At 41.8% G+C, this 18,647-nt stretch overlaps 2 protein-coding genes across 7 annotated transcripts; one reads left to right on the top strand and one right to left on the bottom strand.

Annotated features, from left to right (window-relative positions):
• Window positions 1-503: 503 nt before the first annotated feature.
• On the bottom strand, window positions 504-13,741 carry zfhx2 (zinc finger homeobox 2). 3 transcript variants are annotated; one of them, XM_021562681.3, is made up of 5 exons: window positions 13,415-13,741; window positions 11,348-11,506; window positions 8,113-8,167; window positions 3,652-7,835; window positions 504-3,343 (listed from the first exon to the last, which is right to left on the bottom strand). In XM_021562681.3, exons 1-5 carry the CDS (start codon window positions 13,511-13,513, stop codon window positions 2,951-2,953), a joined length of 4,890 nt encoding a protein of 1,629 aa, XP_021418356.2. In that variant the 5' UTR covers window positions 13,514-13,741; the 3' UTR covers window positions 504-2,950. The 3 variants fall into 3 exon arrangements, with proteins under 3 accessions (XP_021418356.2, XP_021418358.2, XP_021418357.2); XM_021562683.3 differs by having other exon boundaries at window positions 12,090-13,545; XM_021562682.3 differs by lacking the exon at window positions 13,415-13,741 and adding an exon at window positions 12,095-12,926.
• Window positions 13,742-14,293: 552 nt separating this feature from the next.
• thtpa (thiamine triphosphatase) lies at window positions 14,294-16,532 on the top strand. Of its 4 annotated transcripts, none has more exons than XM_021562680.3 (5): window positions 14,308-14,430; window positions 14,655-14,730; window positions 15,128-15,364; window positions 15,500-15,679; window positions 16,302-16,532. In XM_021562680.3, exons 1-5 carry the CDS (start codon window positions 14,425-14,427, stop codon window positions 16,400-16,402), a joined length of 600 nt encoding a protein of 199 aa, XP_021418355.1. In that variant the 5' UTR covers window positions 14,308-14,424; the 3' UTR covers window positions 16,403-16,532. The 4 variants fall into 4 exon arrangements, with proteins under 4 accessions (XP_021418352.1, XP_021418355.1, XP_021418353.1 ...); XM_021562679.3 differs by having other exon boundaries at window positions 14,315-14,430; window positions 15,125-15,364; XM_021562677.3 differs by having other exon boundaries at window positions 14,294-14,430; window positions 15,125-15,679.
• The last annotated feature ends 2,115 nt before the right edge of the window (window positions 16,533-18,647 follow it).

Below are 18,647 nucleotides of genomic sequence, written 5' to 3'. Positions count from 1 at the left end.
GTCAAAGATACGTTGCATTCACAATGCAATCGAAAAATAATTAAATTACTCTCAATTTCACACATTTTAAACATATTTTCCCCATTCTACGCTTGACAAGCAGTTCCCTTCATCCAACACTTGGCACTGTGCATACAAATGGTCATGGCTGTGTGTAAATTTACACACACTCAAGCCAACGTTCATATTGAAAAATCTCACACTGCTTGGAAATTATCCAACGCATGGTTTATGCAGATTTGTGCCTACATATTGATAAATGAGGCCCCAGGTTCCTGATGGAGACAGAACTCTCATTACCATATAACCAGTCACACCTTACACGCAGCAGAGTACAACCATGGCAAAAAGTCAGCTATGCTATATGTTCATCATGAATTTACAAATACGTCAACTCTCTTGGCTACGATAACATGTAGCCTATTACAAGAGACTAGTGAAATTCATTTACCAAGCAATGAAACTGGTTGACATAGCATGTAAATGGGTAAGTAGGCCGGTTGTTGTTGTTCAATTTATTTTATTTGTTTTCTGTATACCAAAAGAAAACTGAATGGGAGATCCAACACAAAATGAAAGTACAAGTGAGGAAAAATATAAGCTTCGTCAATATTCTAAACATCTTTTAAAACACACTGCCACCATTATTGTTCAATATTCATACCAATACCATCTTTCTTGTGAAAAGAGGCATCATTAAAACCGTTATGGTTCAATAATAATCAAAACCGTGATGAGTAATGATAACAATAGCAGAAGTAGTACAGTTATAACAATTGTGATAATCAAGTGACAATGAAAAATGATTAGAATAAAAAGCAGGTCTCCATAAAACCTATCTACCTTGGACAATGCAACATTGTGTAATCCCATACTTGAAGCCCTGCAACCCAGTCCTTGTTTTAGACAAATGCTACAGCTCCACACCATTAAAAAATGATTAGTAATTATGGAGGACATTTTAAAACGTTTAGTCTTTGAGCCCAATATAGTGCCTCCCTCATGTTGTGAAGGCTGAAATGCATTAATCTGTAGCTCATGGTAAAAATGTTGGACTGGCTCAAGTGTCAAGCCATGGGAGTTACTTTACAGTTTGCATGAAGAACATCTCTCCTGCTCTCTGCCAACCTCAAGATTGCTTTTTGGTTTTTTTAAATGACAGAAAGCAAAAGGAAGGGTAACTTTGGAATATCAGTTTTGTGTAATATATTTCTTTTTAAAAAATCATTTAGTTTAGCATTTTGTTAAAACTATTAATAGTAACATTGTTAATAACAATAATATACAACATAAAACCGAAGGAAAACATATTTAGTAGTTTGTGTCCTTCAAAACAGCACCTTCTTTGTTAGCTCCGTCTTGACTTTTTGCATGTCCCTATTGCTTACAAAAAGGTGACTAGAGTACCAAACTGACTCCCTTCTCTTTGTTTCTGGACGAGTTGCATTATTTCTACCCAGTACAAAGATGACAAGTATTAGCTTACAACCACATATGTTTCAAGACAAAAATATATATAAATTAAACCCCAAAAATTCAAACCCTGTTCTTTTCTTGGTCAAGTCTTTTTCATTTGACCTCCACAGGAAGTTGATGTATATTGATGGTTATAAGCAATAGCACTTGTTCCAATCTTATGCAATGATCCGTTGTGGATATTTTCATTGACCAAATAATAAAAATGGGAGGAAACATACAATTTTCTTGCTCCACATACTCATTCAATAGATCTTGCACACCAGTGATGCATTAATAGATTGGAAATAATTTAACAAGTTACTGGACTAAGACTCTCCTTGCACGGCGTTACGGTCTGATCCGTCTTTTGTTTGGAGTTTAATAAGCCAAAACATACCTTGTTTGACAGACTGCAACAAAACAATGTTTCAATTTAATTATTGTGACTCACCATAAGACATCCAACATGCACATATTTCATTAAGTAGAAATACGCTCTGCATAAGAATGCTTAAGAATAAAAACGTTTCATACAATGTGAAACGCATCAAAGTGCTGTATAATGAGTCTGCCCTCTTCAGCCTCTTCTCCCCCCCATCTATAGAGGATTGTCATGAAAACAGAGTGAGTTGGTCTCTAGTCCCATAGGGCTCTAGTCAAAAGTAGTGCACTATACATTTCAGCCGCAGGCAATGTGCTAACAGGAGGGGATAATAATCTGTTCAGTTTAACGTGCCAATTCTAGTCACAATCAGTTAAAAGTACCTTTAAAATCCAAGTGAAGTGAAAAACACCATCTCTAACTGAACACACTCCACCTGTATCCGAAAGTTGGGGATACAGATACAATCAAGACTGCTTCCGTTCAAAGCCACTAAAACAGAGCTACTTTTCATTTGTTCTGGTCAAATCTATCCATGTACAGTCAATCCCAGTAGTCCCAGTCTTATAGGATGCAGTTGGACTAACAAAATGACTTGGGAAGGAGTATACTGTGGGAAATGTAATATCAGACCCAGTCTCAAACACAAGTGCCTGGTCCACTATTAAAACTTCAATTTCTAGGAGCACTTATGAGGATAAGAATCTTGCAGTCAGTCATATAATGGCCTAATCGTTTTGCATAAGCAGTCTTTAGGGGATAATACACAAGTATTGTAAGAGTAATTTTAAAGGACAAGGATGAGACGACAAGGATTATAACTGCAGACCAGGAAAATATCAAAGGGGACTGGTACATGTTCATCAGTCATTTGATAACTTTTGATTAAGCGTGAAGCAGTGTAACAATAGTCGGTGTATCCAAATGAGTCCAGTTTGGAAACAAGAACTCGGCAGAAAGACGTCCAAGGAGAGGGAGAAAGGGCAACCGGGCCTTTCCAAACATCGAAAACCAAAGGATATTAGCTTGGAAGACCAGTGCCCAATTTTTGTTTCTTAAAATGTAAGGAGCCCAATGGGTCCCGAGTCTCTACCAGCACCGACGGGTGCCTTAGCTGGTGCTGCTGGCTGGGGGTGGGGAAGCTGGAGGGTCCTCTACAACAGACCCTAAGGCGGAGACAGAACTGGACCCGGTATCAGATCCGTTGTTGATGGTCGCCGGCTGGCCAAAGTTAGTGGTTCTCAGAGTGGCTAGATGTCGAGGGGAGAAGACATGGGATCTTGCTGCTGCTCTGGACTCAAAGCCTGCATTGCAGGCCTCGCACCTGCCTCTCAGCATCTCTCGACCTGCTGGCTGGCCCCTGGCTGGGGGAGAAGATGGCTCGAGGACCGTCAGCTGAACCGGTTTGGGAAGGATAGGACGGTGGGCTCGCAGAGCATTGTACTGCAGATAGCTGCCTGAGCTCATGTCAACCTTCTTGGAGGGATCTGACGACACTGGAGACTAGAAGAGGGAGAGAGAGGGACAGAGAGACAAAGACGTTACTCCAACAAAAAAGGTTAGTGGTGAGTGACCTCAATGTACATATACACACTTCTAGACAAGGAGTAAAGTTTTAGGGACGGTTGCACAGACACAGATGAAGCCTAGTCCTAGACCAAAAATCCTGCACAGTGGAGATCTCTATTGAAATATATTTTTAATCCTAAACTAGACTTAATCTTTTTCTGGGAAACCAGCCTTCAAAGTAAAAATAATATGAACAACTTCCCACACCAATGCATAGCAAACTGTACAGTCAAATGTCTCACCAGTTTCTCCTGCTGCAGCCTCCAGCGTTTCTCCTTGGCGCGGGTATTCTGGAACCAGATCTGCACCACCTTGAGTGGCAGCCCCAGCTCCGTCCCTACTGCCTCACACTCCAGCGCGTTAGGGTGGGCGCACGTCTCATAGCAAGACTGCAGGATGGACAGCTGCAGACAGGACAGGTGTGTGCGCGGCCTGCGGGTGGTGGAGTGGTGCAGGAAGCTTCCCTCCGATGGAGCGGTCTTGGCGATGGTGACAATGCTGACAGTGGTCTGAGGGCTTGCGCTTGCTGTTGTGGTGGTGATTGCTACGGTAGAGGCAGCAGCAGAAATATTGAGCGCAGTGGTGGCAGCAGTGGCCCCGACAACTGTGGGAGCACGGGGGGTTGACAGACCCAACTGTTCCCTAGAAAGTGTGTTGATCTTAAAGGGGCCCTTGGCCGACCAGTAGTTGAGCCCATTTTGTTTTTGAGATGTCGCAGCAAGGGACTTGCTAATTGGAGTAGAGGGCATTTTTGGTACCATGCGGTTAGTGGATCCAGGCCCAGCTAGTGGCCTCTCTTGGTTATGATCATCCACTTCTTCATCAGAGTCATTTTCCCCAACATCCTCTTCAGGTGTATGTTTGGGAAGGGGGCAAGGCGGGGTAGGACGGGTCTCCTTGGGTACGACAGGGGGAGATGGAGCGATGCTTTTGGGGGCGATTTTGACCATTGTGACATTGTTTGTCACCTCCATTTTGGTCTTTGGCACTGCAGACACACTGCTGCTCACGGAGGAAATGGAAGAGGCCACCTCCTTGGGCCTGTTAGGAACATGGTTTTTGATTTTGACAATTTCCTCTTTCACCTCAGTCTTTGGGAGGGCCAGTACTGGATTGGCTACAGTTGAGACGCTACAGTTGGTGTTTGATTTGGGGGTGCTGGAGAAGATGGGTTGTGACAGTGGCCAGGTGAACTTGATGAGCGGTTTGCCCACTGCTGCCAGAGTGCCATCACTGACGAAGCGAACCTCACCCTTGCGCTCCCTAGCCCGCATGTTCTGGAACCAGATCTGTACAACTTTCTTTGGGAGATGGACCCACTCTGATATCTGCTCAAACTCATGTTTCCCAGGATTTGGATCTTTGAAATAGCAGCCATAAAGCACATCGAGCTGCTCAGCCTGGATGATGGTCCTGGAACGTCTCATGTCCCTGTACCGTCGTGCTTTGGGCCTGCCTTTCTGGTCCCTCTCCTTCTCTTTTTCCCTCTCCCGCTCCTTTTCTCTCTCAATTATGGAGGTGTTCAACCTCTCTGCTGCCCTCATGTAAACAGTGCTGGCCTTAGCCATGTTATTGCCACGGGCAAAGCCACTGCTGTTGGACGTTGCTTGCTCAGGTTTGAACTTGACCACACCAAGTCTCCCTTCCTCAGGTAACCCAAAAGCTGTGGGCCTTAGACCTAGCCCGTCAAGCAGACGGCCCTTTTGTGCTGAAGTCTTGTCACCCATGAGAGAGGTGGAGGAAGCAGATGTTGAGCTGTGGCTTTTCCTGATGCTGAGATCTAAAGCAGCCTCACAGTCTCCACCATTAGACATGTAGTGGGAGGTGTGGGTTAGGAGGGAGAGTGGCGATGTAATGAGAGGGTCAGAGAACCGGGTGATGTTAGGAGGGTTTGGAAAGGCAGGTACTTTGCCTCCATCTCCTTCTGCAACTCCAAGCCCAACCACTGAGGGAGGGAGAGAGAGAACATAGGGGCTAAGGAACTGAGTAGAGAATGGAGCCAGGGACAGAGATAGAGGGAGGGAGTGTAGAATGCCACTTGGAAGCCCTCGATGGTCAATGGCGATAGAAAGTTGGGAAGGAGGATCAGCTTGGGCCTCTAGCTCCAAATCCACATCGGGGTCTAATCTCTCCTTCTTGACCTCCACCTCCAACTCCCTCTTTCTCTTTCTTCTCTTTGCTCTCTGAGATGCAGCCTCCTCGTCATCATCGTCATCCTCGGCGTCTGAGAGAAACACAGTGGTGGAGCGCAGCACCTTTCCTCCTCCTGAGCCCTTGTCTCCTGCCAGTTCTACCAGAGCCTCCTCTTTAGCAGGGCTGCCTGGCCCCTCCCTCATAGAACCACTCAGGCTGTCCTCCTCACTCACGATGACAGAGGTGTAGAATTCTTCATTGTCTGAATCAGAGGCCAGACACGAGTCCCCTTGGCTCTCCCTCCCCAACTCTTTCCTCCTTCCTCCACTATTGGACAGATCCATTGCGTGACTGCCAGAGGCCTCACCGCTGTCCCTTCCCTCAAGCATATCTATTGTAAGAGCACCTTCCTCCTCTTTGTTATCAAGACGCTTGTATCTTTTACCATAGGCTGCAATGCTGCGCATGTGCCCTGCGCCCCCAGCTTTCTGCTTTTCTTTGGCGCGTCGGGCGTCAGTGAGCCACTTATGTACTTCCGCCTCGTTGAGCCCCACCTCCCTGCCCAACGACTCACAGTCATCACGGGGAGGACTGGCTGCGTCAGCCCCACTACGCGACTCCAGAAACGCACGCAGAACCTGTATCTGGAACTCTGACAGTATCGGGGGCCCTGGGGAGAAGTGCCGAGCCCTCAAATTAGCATGGGGATGAGTTGGATCAGAGGAATTTAAGGCGCGTTTAAAGGGGCTCAATTTTGGTGACAAGACAGAGGCACAAGGGCTTGTGCCAACTTGAGATTTTTGAAGGGTACAATCAGGGCTAAGCATAAGATTTAAAGTGGTAGGACTTAGGCTTGAGTTGCTGGTAACAGACGGTGAGCGGTCAATACACTTGTCAATGTCCTCCCCTTTTCCATCTGCAGAGTTCCCTTCATATGTTGTGCCATCTTTCATTTCATTATCTTCATCTATCCTACATGACTCAACCCTGTTATTTTTGCTTACTAAGGCGCTGATGAGCTCTTGTGCATATCCTTTACTATCCTCCTCACAAATCTCACTTTCTCCATCACATTCCAGGGGCCAATTTTTCCCTTTTTCAGCCTTAAGTGACCTTTTCTCCTCAATTGTTGTCTCGTTCGTCTCTTCCTTCAATTTGCTCTTGTTTGTTTGGTTGTCTTCTGAACAGGTTTGTGTAGTTGCTTGGAGGTCGACAGCTGGCCACTGGTTCTGTAAGCTACTGAGTCTTTGGGCCAGGATAGCTTGCTGGGCAGCATTGAGACCTAGAAGGGGAACAGACTGTGTCAAAAGCTCTGGGTTTAGACTCTGGCTTTGCGTTTGGAGCCCATTCACAATAAAGGGCATGAGCATCTGATGCTGGGGTATGAGCTGAGGTGTGGCTGTGGCAGGGGACGCCCCAGCCGCAAACAGAGAGGGGAGGAGGGAGTGCGAGAGAGAGCTTGGGCTGGATGTGAGGAGGGTGAGAAAGGCAGAGACTGCCTGAGCAGAGGCTACAGGGGAGGAAAGCAGCGAGGGAGCCGGGTGAGTTTGAATAGGTTCTCCGTCTTTGGTAGTCATTGCTGCTGCTGTCAGGCTTGCCGGGATGACACAATTGCTGCTGGTGGTGCAAACCAACTGTGCAGTGCTGCCCCCAGAGGTAACAAGTAAGTTAGTAGCCATGTTGTTACTTCCCGAATTTCCAGTTGCACTGTTGGCAGAGATTCCTGCATTTCTGCTGCGGGTCTGGTGCAAAACAGATTTCAAATGACTCTCCAGGGTAATGGCATGGTTGTAAGAGACTCGACACACAGCGCACTGGTAGGGCTTGTTTGATAAATATGGCCGAGACAGAAAAGAGACTGAGGGAGCAGGGGTGTCATTTTCACCACCCTGTTTTAGGGATCCTGTTCTCATCCGTTGCACATGGGATGCAGAGTTGTAGTGAACACACAATGTGGTCCTGGTAGGAAAAGCCTCTAAGCACGCATTACATTTGAATGGACGGCTGTCATCGCCATCAGCCATTACACCATTTTTTCCTGTGGACTTTTCATTGTCGACAGGTGTTTCTGTGGACTGATCGCTCTCCTGATCCGACTCCAAGACAACTCCACCTCCCTCCGTGTCTTTCACTCCGACTTCCTTATCCATCTCTTTATCTTTGTCGCCAGGCCCAATGAGAGTGTGCCTACTGTTGTAATTCTGCTGGGGTCCTTCAGAGTTCTCATTATTTTGACATGGGTCTGAGAGGGAGTCTGAAGCTTCTAAAAGCTTCAGTTGTAATGATGCAGCATCTGATGTGAAGCAGAAAGACAAGATATTTCAGCAGGTGTTTTGGGTCCATGGAACCTTGACAGATCCTGATTAACTGACAACACAAATACAGTCATAGCATATTGATACTTTTAGGTCTAAACCTTCAATGAACAGGCATTTAAAATTAACACAAGCTAATTGTTTAGGCTACTCAATATCTCAATATGCTTGTATCCATTCAAATAATGCATAACTCAAATTCATAAAGACAGTGCAAAACCGTAGGTACTGCTGTTAATCAGAGGACAAACTCACCTGTATCATGCTTAACATCGGTGTCCACTCCACTCGCCCCCTGTTTGGGAGCAGCCTGGTAAAGAGAGAAAACTAACATTTTACCTTAAGACTCAATTTTGCTGACACAGGAACCCACTGCTTAGTGCTGCAGTCCAACAAGAGAGCATCTTGGTATAAATTGGTGACTCGTTCTAGGATTCTATGACCTGCCAACCCTTTAGAGTACCAGACGCACGCGGCAAATTGGAGATTCAACTCGCGCGCAGAACACGCCGAATTGGGGTTCTCTTTCCCCCAGCACACTCGTGCGCGCACCCACCGTCTGTGAGTCTGATCGCAATTATAGAACTATGCCAAATCAATTCTACAAAAGGTTGGAATAGTTGCTTGACAGCATTCCATTTACACAGATGGTAAAAATCACTAACAAGGTCTAATTAGAAAGAACACAAAGGGCCTTTATTCTTGGAGTTTTTTAAATTTGATTAAACAAATAAGTTAGTCTCAGGTTGCGTAATCCTCGTAATGTTGTGGAAAATACAACTAATGGGACGCAGAATTAAAATGTATATCACACTCGCACAAATGCAACAAGTTACTCGTATTTTAATTTAATTTATTTCACTAGCAAATGCGAGTGAAGTGCTGGCACTTTCGAGCCCACTGAATGTCCATCTTATGTTTGCTTGAAACAATTAGTGTTTACCTTTCCACAACACATGGAGTCGAAAAGAGATTTGTCCATGTGTTTACATACAGCTGACAGTCGGCAAACTCAGCATCACAACAAACAGGAGGGGCAGACACGGGGTAGCTACGTCGAATAATGAGGTATTAATCTCTATTGACTCAAACTCTGTACATGTCTGTGTGTTGCCACTCGAGAAACGGTATGTTAAATTTACTCAGTGATACATTTTTTGTTCAAATGGAGAGAACCCCCCCCCCCCCCCCCCAAAAAAAAACAGGCCCTATTCATTTCTGCGTACTTTAAACTCAGATCTCGTACATGGACAGAGAATTGCGTAGTAGGTACGCAAAATGCATGCATGTTAGAAGGTCTGTATAATAATGCACTAAATAAAGATTTGGCACATTGCACAAGCTGTTTCGTATCATGAAATACAGTACCAGTCAAAAGTTTGGCAACACCTACTCATTCAAGGGTTTTTCTTTCTTTTCACTACTTTTGACATTGTAGAATAATAATGAAGACATCAAAACTATGAAATAACACATGGAATCATGTAGTAACCAAAAATAAGTTATATTTTATATTTGAGATTCTTCAAAGTAGCCACCCTTTGCCTTGACAGCTTTGCACACTCTTCGCATTCTCTCAACCAGCTTCATGAGGTAGTCACCTGGAATGCATTTCAATTAACAGGTGTGCCTTGTTAAAAGTTCATTTGTGGAATTTCTTTCCTTCTTAATGTGTTTGAGCCAGTCAGTTGTATTGTGACAAGGTAGGGGTGGTATACAGAAGAGAGCCCTATTTGGTAAAAGACCAAGTTCATATTATGTCAAGAACAGCTCAAATAAGCAAAGAGAAACAGTCCATCATTACTTTAAGACATGGTCAGTCAAACCGGAAAATGTCAAAACTTTTGAAGTTTCTTCAAGTGCAGTCGCAAAAACCATCAAGCGCTTTGATGAAACTGGCTCTCATGAGGACCGCCACAGGAAAGGAGGACCCAGAGTTACCTCTGCTGCAGAGGATAAGTTCATTGGAGTTACCAGCCTCAGAAATGGCAGCCCAAATAAATGCTTCACAGTTCAAGTAACAGACAACATCAACTGTTCAGAGGAGACTGCTTGAGCCAGACCTTGGTCAAATTGTTGCAAAGAAACCACTACTAAAGGACACCAATAAGAAGAAGAGACTTGCTTGGGCCAAGAAACCCAAGCAATGGAAATCTGTCCTTCGGTCTGATAAGTCCAAAATTGAGATTTTTGGTTCCAACCACCGTGTCTTTGTGAGCGGATGATCTCTGCACGTGTAGTTCCCACTGTGAAGCATGGAGGTGGTGGTGTGATGGTGCTTTGCTGGTGACACGGTCAGTGATTTATTTAGAATTCAAGGCACACTTAACCAGCATGGCAAACCATCCCATCTGGTTTGCACTTAGTGGGACTATCATTTGTTTTTCAACAGGACAATGACCCAACACACCTCCAGGCTGTGTAAGGACTATTTTATCAAGAAGGTGAGTGATGGAGTTCTGCATCCGATGACCTGGCCTCCACAATCACCAAACCTCAACCCAATTGAGATGTTTGGGATGAGTTGGACCGCAGAGTGAAGGAAACTCATCCAACAAGTGCTCAGCATATGTGTGAACTCCTTAAAGACTGATGGAAAAGCATTCCAGGTGAAGCTGGTTGAGAGAATACCAGGAGTGTGCAAAGCTGTCATCTAGGCAAAGGGTGGCTACTTTGAAAAACTAAAATATATTTTGATTTGTTTAACACGATTCCATATTGTGTTACATCATAGTTTTGATGTCTTCACTATTATTCTACAGTGTAGAAAATGGTAAAAATAAAGAAAAACTGTTTATGAGTAAGTGTGTCCAAAATTTTTGACTAGTACTGTATATTGAGGCAAAATTATAGACAGTAGTAAAATAGAACTCAATTGAATGAACATTAAATGTTTTTAAATATTCTTGAATTATATAGGCCTACGTAGTTTATACTGTAGGCAATTTATATTTTAAAGCAGTCATCTTGGTTTCCTTTGAAGCATATTTTTATTTGCTTGTTTGTAACAGTTAAAGACTTGCAACTGTAGTTGTCAACTTCGTTGTGAAGTTAACAGTCAGACAGAAACATTTGATGATGTTTAGTGGAGATCTGTCTATAAAGTGGCGCGGTACACAAAAAAAAAAACGGCTTACGACGCAATTAGCTGTTCTATGAGTGGTCTAAGGCAGTCCGTAACTAACAAGCGTTTTCAAATGCAGCTTTAGTAACAATGGTTTTTGGAAACAGCTCGGAGATTTAACCATGTTCTTACAAAGATTCTAAGTTAGTTAAACTTATTCTTAAGAGGCTTTTGGGAAACGTTCTAAAATCCTACAATAACATATACAAATAATGCATGTACAATAATTGAAAATGTATTATATTTGATGTCATCCAAGAATCATTCATTAAACACAGACACAAAAGTCAAGTTCTGTTGACTCGTGCGATGGGAAAAAAGAAGAAGAAATACTAGTCCAGAATGAACTTGCATTGCACTACTTACAATGTCCAGCAACTTGTCTACACAGTTAGGAAGCACACTATGCCCATCATTCAGGTGCAGAGCAAGGGAGCCCCTGTCTGGTAACCCTTGTTGACACAGGGGGCACAACCACACCGCCACTCCGTTGCGGTCACCGCACACTGTCTCACCAGACTCCTCCTGCAAGATCAAAATCTATTTTAGTGGAATTCAAAATATTTATTTTAAATCATGACCATGTCCAGGGGTGTTTCTCTGTAGAACCAAAATAAAAGCTATACAGTGCAAATGTTCAGTAAGTATGTTGGAAATAAAAATAAACCTAAACAGAAAGTAATCCAAGTTCAGCCTCAATATAGATAATTAACTATTAGATAACAGAAATAGATAGCCTAATTGTTTAGGCTACATTAGACCTACCTAAAATAGTATCAATTAAACTTGGTCCAAATCAATTAAATCAACTTCAAATTAAATTCCTCTGAGGACTACCAATTAACAAATTAACAGTGCAATAAAAAAAATACTTTACATTTGACATGTAATTGCAATGTCATGTGACACGAAGAAACATTTAAACCACTTCAATTAAAATGTAAGTGAATGGCCTGATTATTGACCTTGACCAGCATAAACTGTTAGCGACTAGCATGATATTTAGGGTCATGCAAAACATGTCGTTTTATAACTAATAAGCGAATAATGGCCATTTGAACATCATACACACACTAACGTTAACAAAATAGCCTAATGGCCAACATACCTCACCATGAGAACTCAATGCAGTATTGTCCTTTTCCAATGCTACTCGGCAGAAATTTAATTTTGTGGTTAGGTTTAACGACTTACATCGTCGCTATTATTAAGATCCAAATTTGAATACTACTAAATTAATCGAGGCGCGATAAAAACAAAAACAAATCCCAAATACCAACACTTGTATTTGCCCACTTCCGTCCTCACCAATTATCTAGCCGTGCCCAGAAAAAATCGTTTAACCAGCAAGGTTGCATGATTATTATAGTTGAGAAAGTGCAGTGAGTAATAAAACATAGTTTAAGGCTATATATAACAACGCCGTGGATAAAAATGCCCAAATGGCTCTTGATTCTTTAGCTAATTAACGTCCAACCTAATTAGCTACGCCGAAGTGTTGAATCAATTAGCTAGCAAGCTAGCTAGCGTTAGTTAGCCAAGCAATCGACGTCGCAATAGTTGTTTCTAGCTTGTGTTATGAAATGCAAGAAACACACCAACTCTGTCCTGCAATTATCAGACGGTTAAAAACAGACTCGAAACTACGTATCGCATTGTCTATTCATTAACGTTGCGAAATTAAACAAAAGGACCAAAATAACAGTCGTGGCACTTAGCCTACTAGCTAACAAGAACTTAACCCGTCGCTGTCAAGCTTCCTCAACTAGTCTGAAAAAAAAAACTAAGCCCAGGTGTACATGGCTACACATTCGGAAGTATACCGATCTACTACAAATAGATACACTGTAGGCTTTAGATATTCCGTCCAAAACATCGGCCTCGAGTGCTTCACTTATCCCTCGGATTGTGGGCTGCCAATCGGGGATCCAGTATTACACCACCCGCTGCCTGCTCAACAGCGCAAATTGAGGCCTACATGGACTAAGCTATTTAATTAATGAATATGGGTTCCATTTACAGATGTGTAAAAAACGGCGCGCCCCCTACTCCCCCACCATTCCACAAAATCTGATAACACATTTTAATGATCTACTTCATTATACAAAATATTTAGTATTTATGAACATCTTTACAATCATTTGATGGCTTCGTGCAATAATTGACAAAAGAATCTAATGCTAAGCTACTTGAAACAGACTACTTGCACACTGCGCACGGCAAAAGGGGTGGTGGGGTGAAAAGAAACGGAGACGGAGGTTGAAAAGTTTGGAATTTAATGTTCGAATCCGGTGAATAGAACCATTTGATATACAACATTAATCTTTCGATTGAAACTATCATTTGCACAGCAATCTTTCAAACGCACAATCGCAATTAAGCAAACGGCAATATCGTTTAATTAACTTCAGAGCAATTAGCTAATGCATTTACCTGCATGGTCGTCGCTCCAGCGCACGCTTCCTCTCGCTCTTTAAAACTGAAAAGTTTTCTCTTGCTCGCCCTCCCTCGCCTGTTCTCTCCCTCCCTCATTCGCCCTCTCTCTTTCCCCTCTTCCCTCTAGTAAACACACGACAGCTCCCCCCAAGGCTGATATCTGACATTCAGTAGGGAAGAATACATTTGGCGTCACTATAAAACCTTTATGTAACAATATTAGTTTATTCAGATAGCCTAATATTTGTCTCGTCGAACCAGTGCTGCAGTTTAATGTAATGAAGCATGATGAGAGGGACTCTCCAGAGCCATGTCCCTTGATCTGAAAAAGCATTTGTAGAATTCAATCAACCGGATTGAATCAGATTGCATACCCAAAATCCTGATCCTCTATGGAGTCATCAGATTAAAATAAACAAGCAGGGCGAATAGCCTACATATTGAAATGTTAAACAATCACAACATGCATAGAACATGTATCTAGACAAAACGCTACGTAAAATTGTACATCTACTTATAATCATGGTGAGACAATATATGTCTTTGATTAGAGCTATTTGGTCTCTATTTCGTTTCTCAATCCATCAGTAGGCTATAGAATGAGATTGGCATTTCCCAATTAGGCCTAATAGGACCCCTGTCCAATTAGGACACTTGTTACAGTATGTTCACCAAGCCCTTTTATATTACTGTACATCATATTGTGTAGTACTGCATGACAATAGTTTAATTATTCACGAAATATGGGGGATTACGGTTATAACAAAAATACAAATAGTATAGATTATAGGTTTAAAAACGGTACTAACAATGGTTTTCCAATCTCTGTAAAGTAATTGTTCTGCGTTATTATGACGGGCTATGATGCTCATGAATGCAGTAAGCACCTAGGTGTCCACACTGCGCCTGCCTAAAATACTTGCGGCTGTCAGTGATTTAGTGAAAGCTCAATCAACAGTCTTGAACCTATTTTACAAGACTGTTGAATCGGTAATAGCGGTCGTTAAATGGAGGTGAGGTGTAGCCTATATCAAATGTTTAACGCTAATGTACTAATCTAGTGTTACTCCTGCACGCGCTCTGTATTTATTACAGATCGTAGCTACGTTTCCACACGGCAGCAAGGCCAATATTGGGACCATATACTATTTCCCAAATTGAATTTATCATGTGTAGTTGTTAGATTAATTTATTTCACAGTGAGCATTTTGATGCTGATAAATTTGTGTCATTACAGAGTACAATGAGTGTGGAAGTGGAGAGGAAATTTGTCTGTGACGCTGACATTCAGAAACAATTGGAAGAGATAGGAGGTGTGTAGCCTCCAAGTTGTACCATTGTGCCCAGAGGGCATCTCCATAACTCTTGATTTTATATTAGAAACACCAAAAAATATGATTGGTGTAGGCTACTTACAATATAGAATGCACCATTTGAATGTATAATGTGGGCTAACTACTAGATTAATTATAGTGGAATGCTGCTGATGAAGGTTGGTAAAGAAAGCTCAAATGTAGACTACACTGTTAATTTAGTTTTATCAGGAAAGATTTTATTTCTAATACTTACTTGATATCATTTCTCAGTATACTTAGAAATTAAAAACAAAATTGCATCCTTTTCAGCAGTGAAAACCATTCATTCAAACGATATGTAATACATTTTCTCTGCACCCTTCCCTCTTTTTTGCAACCTTTCTCTCACCAGCAGTGTGTATTGGTCAGAAACAATTCCAAGACAAGTATTTTGACACCCCAGACTTCCTTCTCACCTTGAGAGATGTGTGGTTGCGTTGTCGCCAGGGATGTTGGGAACTCAAATGCACTACAGTTACAAAGGCAGAAGACAGAGTGGGGGAGCCTCAGAAGGCAGAACTGTGTTCACGCTATCAGGAGATAACCAATCTGTCTCAAATTCAGTTGAAAGTGAGAGAGTTCATGAAAGAAGGTAATGGGGAGCAAAAAACTGCCAACCAGACGCACCCAGTGGTCCATCAAGACACACCCAAAACTGAAGGTGCAGAGAATTGCCCCACAGGGAATGAGTCCTGGCTGATGGAACTGAATCTGGTTTGCTTTGCAGAGTTCACAACACAGAGGTGTTCATTCACTTTTGGGGGGGAAGGAGATGAAAGTGGAGTTCGTGTAGACCTTGACCAGGCCGACTTTGGCTATTGTGTAGGGGAGATAGAGGTTCTCGTGCCAAAGGGAGAAGACATTCAGTCTGCACTGAGGAAGATTGAAAAGACTGCCCAAAGACTGGGTGAGTAGGGGATGCTGGGTATCAGTCATTTATGCACTTATTATTCTTTCTCTTTTAATTTTCATGGTAATGGTTGTTTCTGCCAGAAAGCATGCATCATACAGATTGATGGATGTATTGTACTAATGTCTTCTTATAGATCATTTGGTAGCACTTTATGTTACATCATGGAATAAAATTGTGAAAACATGGTAATAGTAATGTAACAAATTATTTATACTCACAATAAAACATTCATAACCCTTAATTTCAGTATAATTACATTCATGTTTAAGGGTAATAGTTTGTTATAAGATTTTAAGGATGAAATAAGAGTTTAATAAGGAAAATGGTTGGAAAAAGGGATCTGTATTGTTACCCCTCTATACTATGGCACAAAGTATGTGGTGTAACCCTGAAATAAGAATATAATTATACTGAAATTACGGGGTATCTGGGCAAATAACATTTCAATGTAAGTAACTATAACTTGTTACCATATCATTACCATGTTATTACAACTTTATTCTGTGCTGTAATGTCACATCTTACGGTTCATTTTGTATTTATGTTATATTTATTTTAGAAATATTTAATATTTTCTTTATTTTTCCCTATTTCACCCTCTCCCCCTCATCTTTAGGTTTGTCTGGCGATCAGAGGGTTCAAGGAAAAATGGATGTGTACCTGCAAAGATACTGCCCAGAACACTATGCAAAATTACTAAGTGCATCTATATTGTAAGAAATGGTAACTGGAAGGTAGCTGACTAATGTCATTGAAAATTCTGCATGTCCTTAACTTTATCTAATTCAAGTGGTTAACACAAAAATGATGGTCTATCTTTGTTATTACAATAAACAATGAAAATATATTATGATTGTTGCCCTTGATTTTGCTTTCACAAGACTTCATAATTTCATAATCTCATATGTCCTGCTATGCTGTCTGGGTGTCATAGGCCTAGTACATGGTATTCAACCACTTCTAAAGAATAATGAACTACCACCCTGTCCACTTGCAGAGTCACTGAATGATAATGACATCTGCCATTCAGCATGTTTTGGATCCACTTTTGCTGGAGACATAGGATGATTGGGAATGGGAATGTCTTCCAACCTCTTATCTCCACATTGTGTGGTTGGTCTTGTCCTGCTTACCAACCTTGAAATAACAAATCAACTAATACCATTGAGTTAGTGTAGTATATAATTCCCTTGCCAAATGAAATACAAAACATATATTTTTTTTAAAGATCCTGTGCAATCATACATTAAGATAGTTGTGTACCTACAGTTGAAGTAGGTCGGTTAGGACATCTACAATGTGCATGACACAAGTCATTTTTCCAACAATTGTTTACAGACAAATTATTTGACTCATAGTTCACTGCATCACAATTCCAGTGGGTCAGACGTTTACATACATTAAGTTGACTGTGCCTTTAAACAGCTTGGAAAATTCCAGAAAATTATGTCATGGCTCTGGAAGCTTCTGATAGGCTAATTGACATAATTTGAGTCATTTGGAGGTGTAGCTGTATTTCATTGCCTACCTTCAAACTCAGTGCCTCTTTGCTTGACATCATGGGAAAATAAAGAAATCAGCCAAGACCCCAGAAAAAAAATTGTAGACCTCCACAAGTCTGGTTCATCCTTGGGAGCAATTTACAAATGCCCGAAGGCACCACATTCATCTGTACAAACAATAGTACCCAAGTGTAAACACCATGGGACCACACAGCCGTCATACCGCTCAGGAAGGAGACGCGTTCTGTCTCCTAGAAATGAACGTACTTTGGTGTGGAAAGTGCACATCAATCCCAGAACAACAGCAAAGGACCTTGTGAAGATGCTGGAGGAAACAGGTACAAAAGTATATTTTTCCACAGTAAAAAGAGTCTATATCGACATAACCTGAAAGGCCGCTCAGCAAGGAAGAAGCCACTGCTCCAAAACCACCATAAAAAGCCAGGCTACGGTTTGCAACTGCACATAGGGACAAAGCTCGTACATTTTGGAGAAATGTCCTCTAGTCTGATGAAACAAAAATAGAACTGTTTGGCCATAATGACCATCGTTATGTTTGGAGGAAAAAGGGGGAGGCTTGCAAGCCGAAGAACACCATCCCAACTGTGAAGCACAGGGGTGGCAGCATCATGTTGTGGGGGTGCTTTGCTGCAGGAGGGACTGGTGCACTTCACAAAATAAATGGCATCATGAGGCAGGAACATTATGTGGATATATTGAATCAACATCTCAAGACATCAGTCAGGAAGTTAAAGCTTGGTCACAAATGGGTCTTTCAAATGGACAATGACAAAATGGCTTAAGGACAACAAAGTCAAGGTATTGGAGTGGCCATCAGAAAGCCCTGACCTCAATCATATAGAAAATTTGTGGGCAGAACTGAAAAACGTGTGCGAGCAAGGAGGCCAACAAACCTGACTCAGTTACACCAGCTCTGTCAGGAGGAATGCCAAAATTCACCCAGTTTATTGTGGAAGGCTACTTGAAACATTTAACCCAAGTTAAACAATTTAAAGGCAATGCTATCAAATACTAATTGAGTGTTTGTAAACTTCTGACCCACTGGGAATGTGATGAAATAAATAAAAGCTGAAATGAATAATTCTCTCTCCTATTATTCTGACATTTCACATTATTAAAATAAAGTGGTGATCCTAATTGACCTAAAACAGGGATTTTTTTACTAGGATTAAATGTCAGGAATTGTGAAAAACTGAGTTTAAATGTATTTGGCTAAGGTGTATGTAAACTTCTGACATTAACTGTATATCTATTATAAACTAAAAATATATATTTTTAAGAAATATTAACAAAAGCAAATGTATAGCAGCCATAGGAGATTAGGCTAGCTAGGGGAAGTGCTAGGTAAAGTGCTAAACCTTATGTCATCCCTATAATGTGTTGCTATCCCTGCGGTTTTATGGATGTCCTCATTTCAGAGTTTTCCTGTGGAGAATGCC

Source organism: Oncorhynchus mykiss, chromosome 15 (genome assembly GCF_057628025.1).
Source record: "Oncorhynchus mykiss isolate SJ-2025 chromosome 15, ASM5762802v1, whole genome shotgun sequence".
Classification (NCBI taxonomy): domain Eukaryota; kingdom Metazoa; phylum Chordata; class Actinopteri; order Salmoniformes; family Salmonidae; genus Oncorhynchus; species Oncorhynchus mykiss.
Note: the sequence above shows the minus strand (reverse complement) of the source record. Positions and strands in the feature narration are given on the sequence as shown.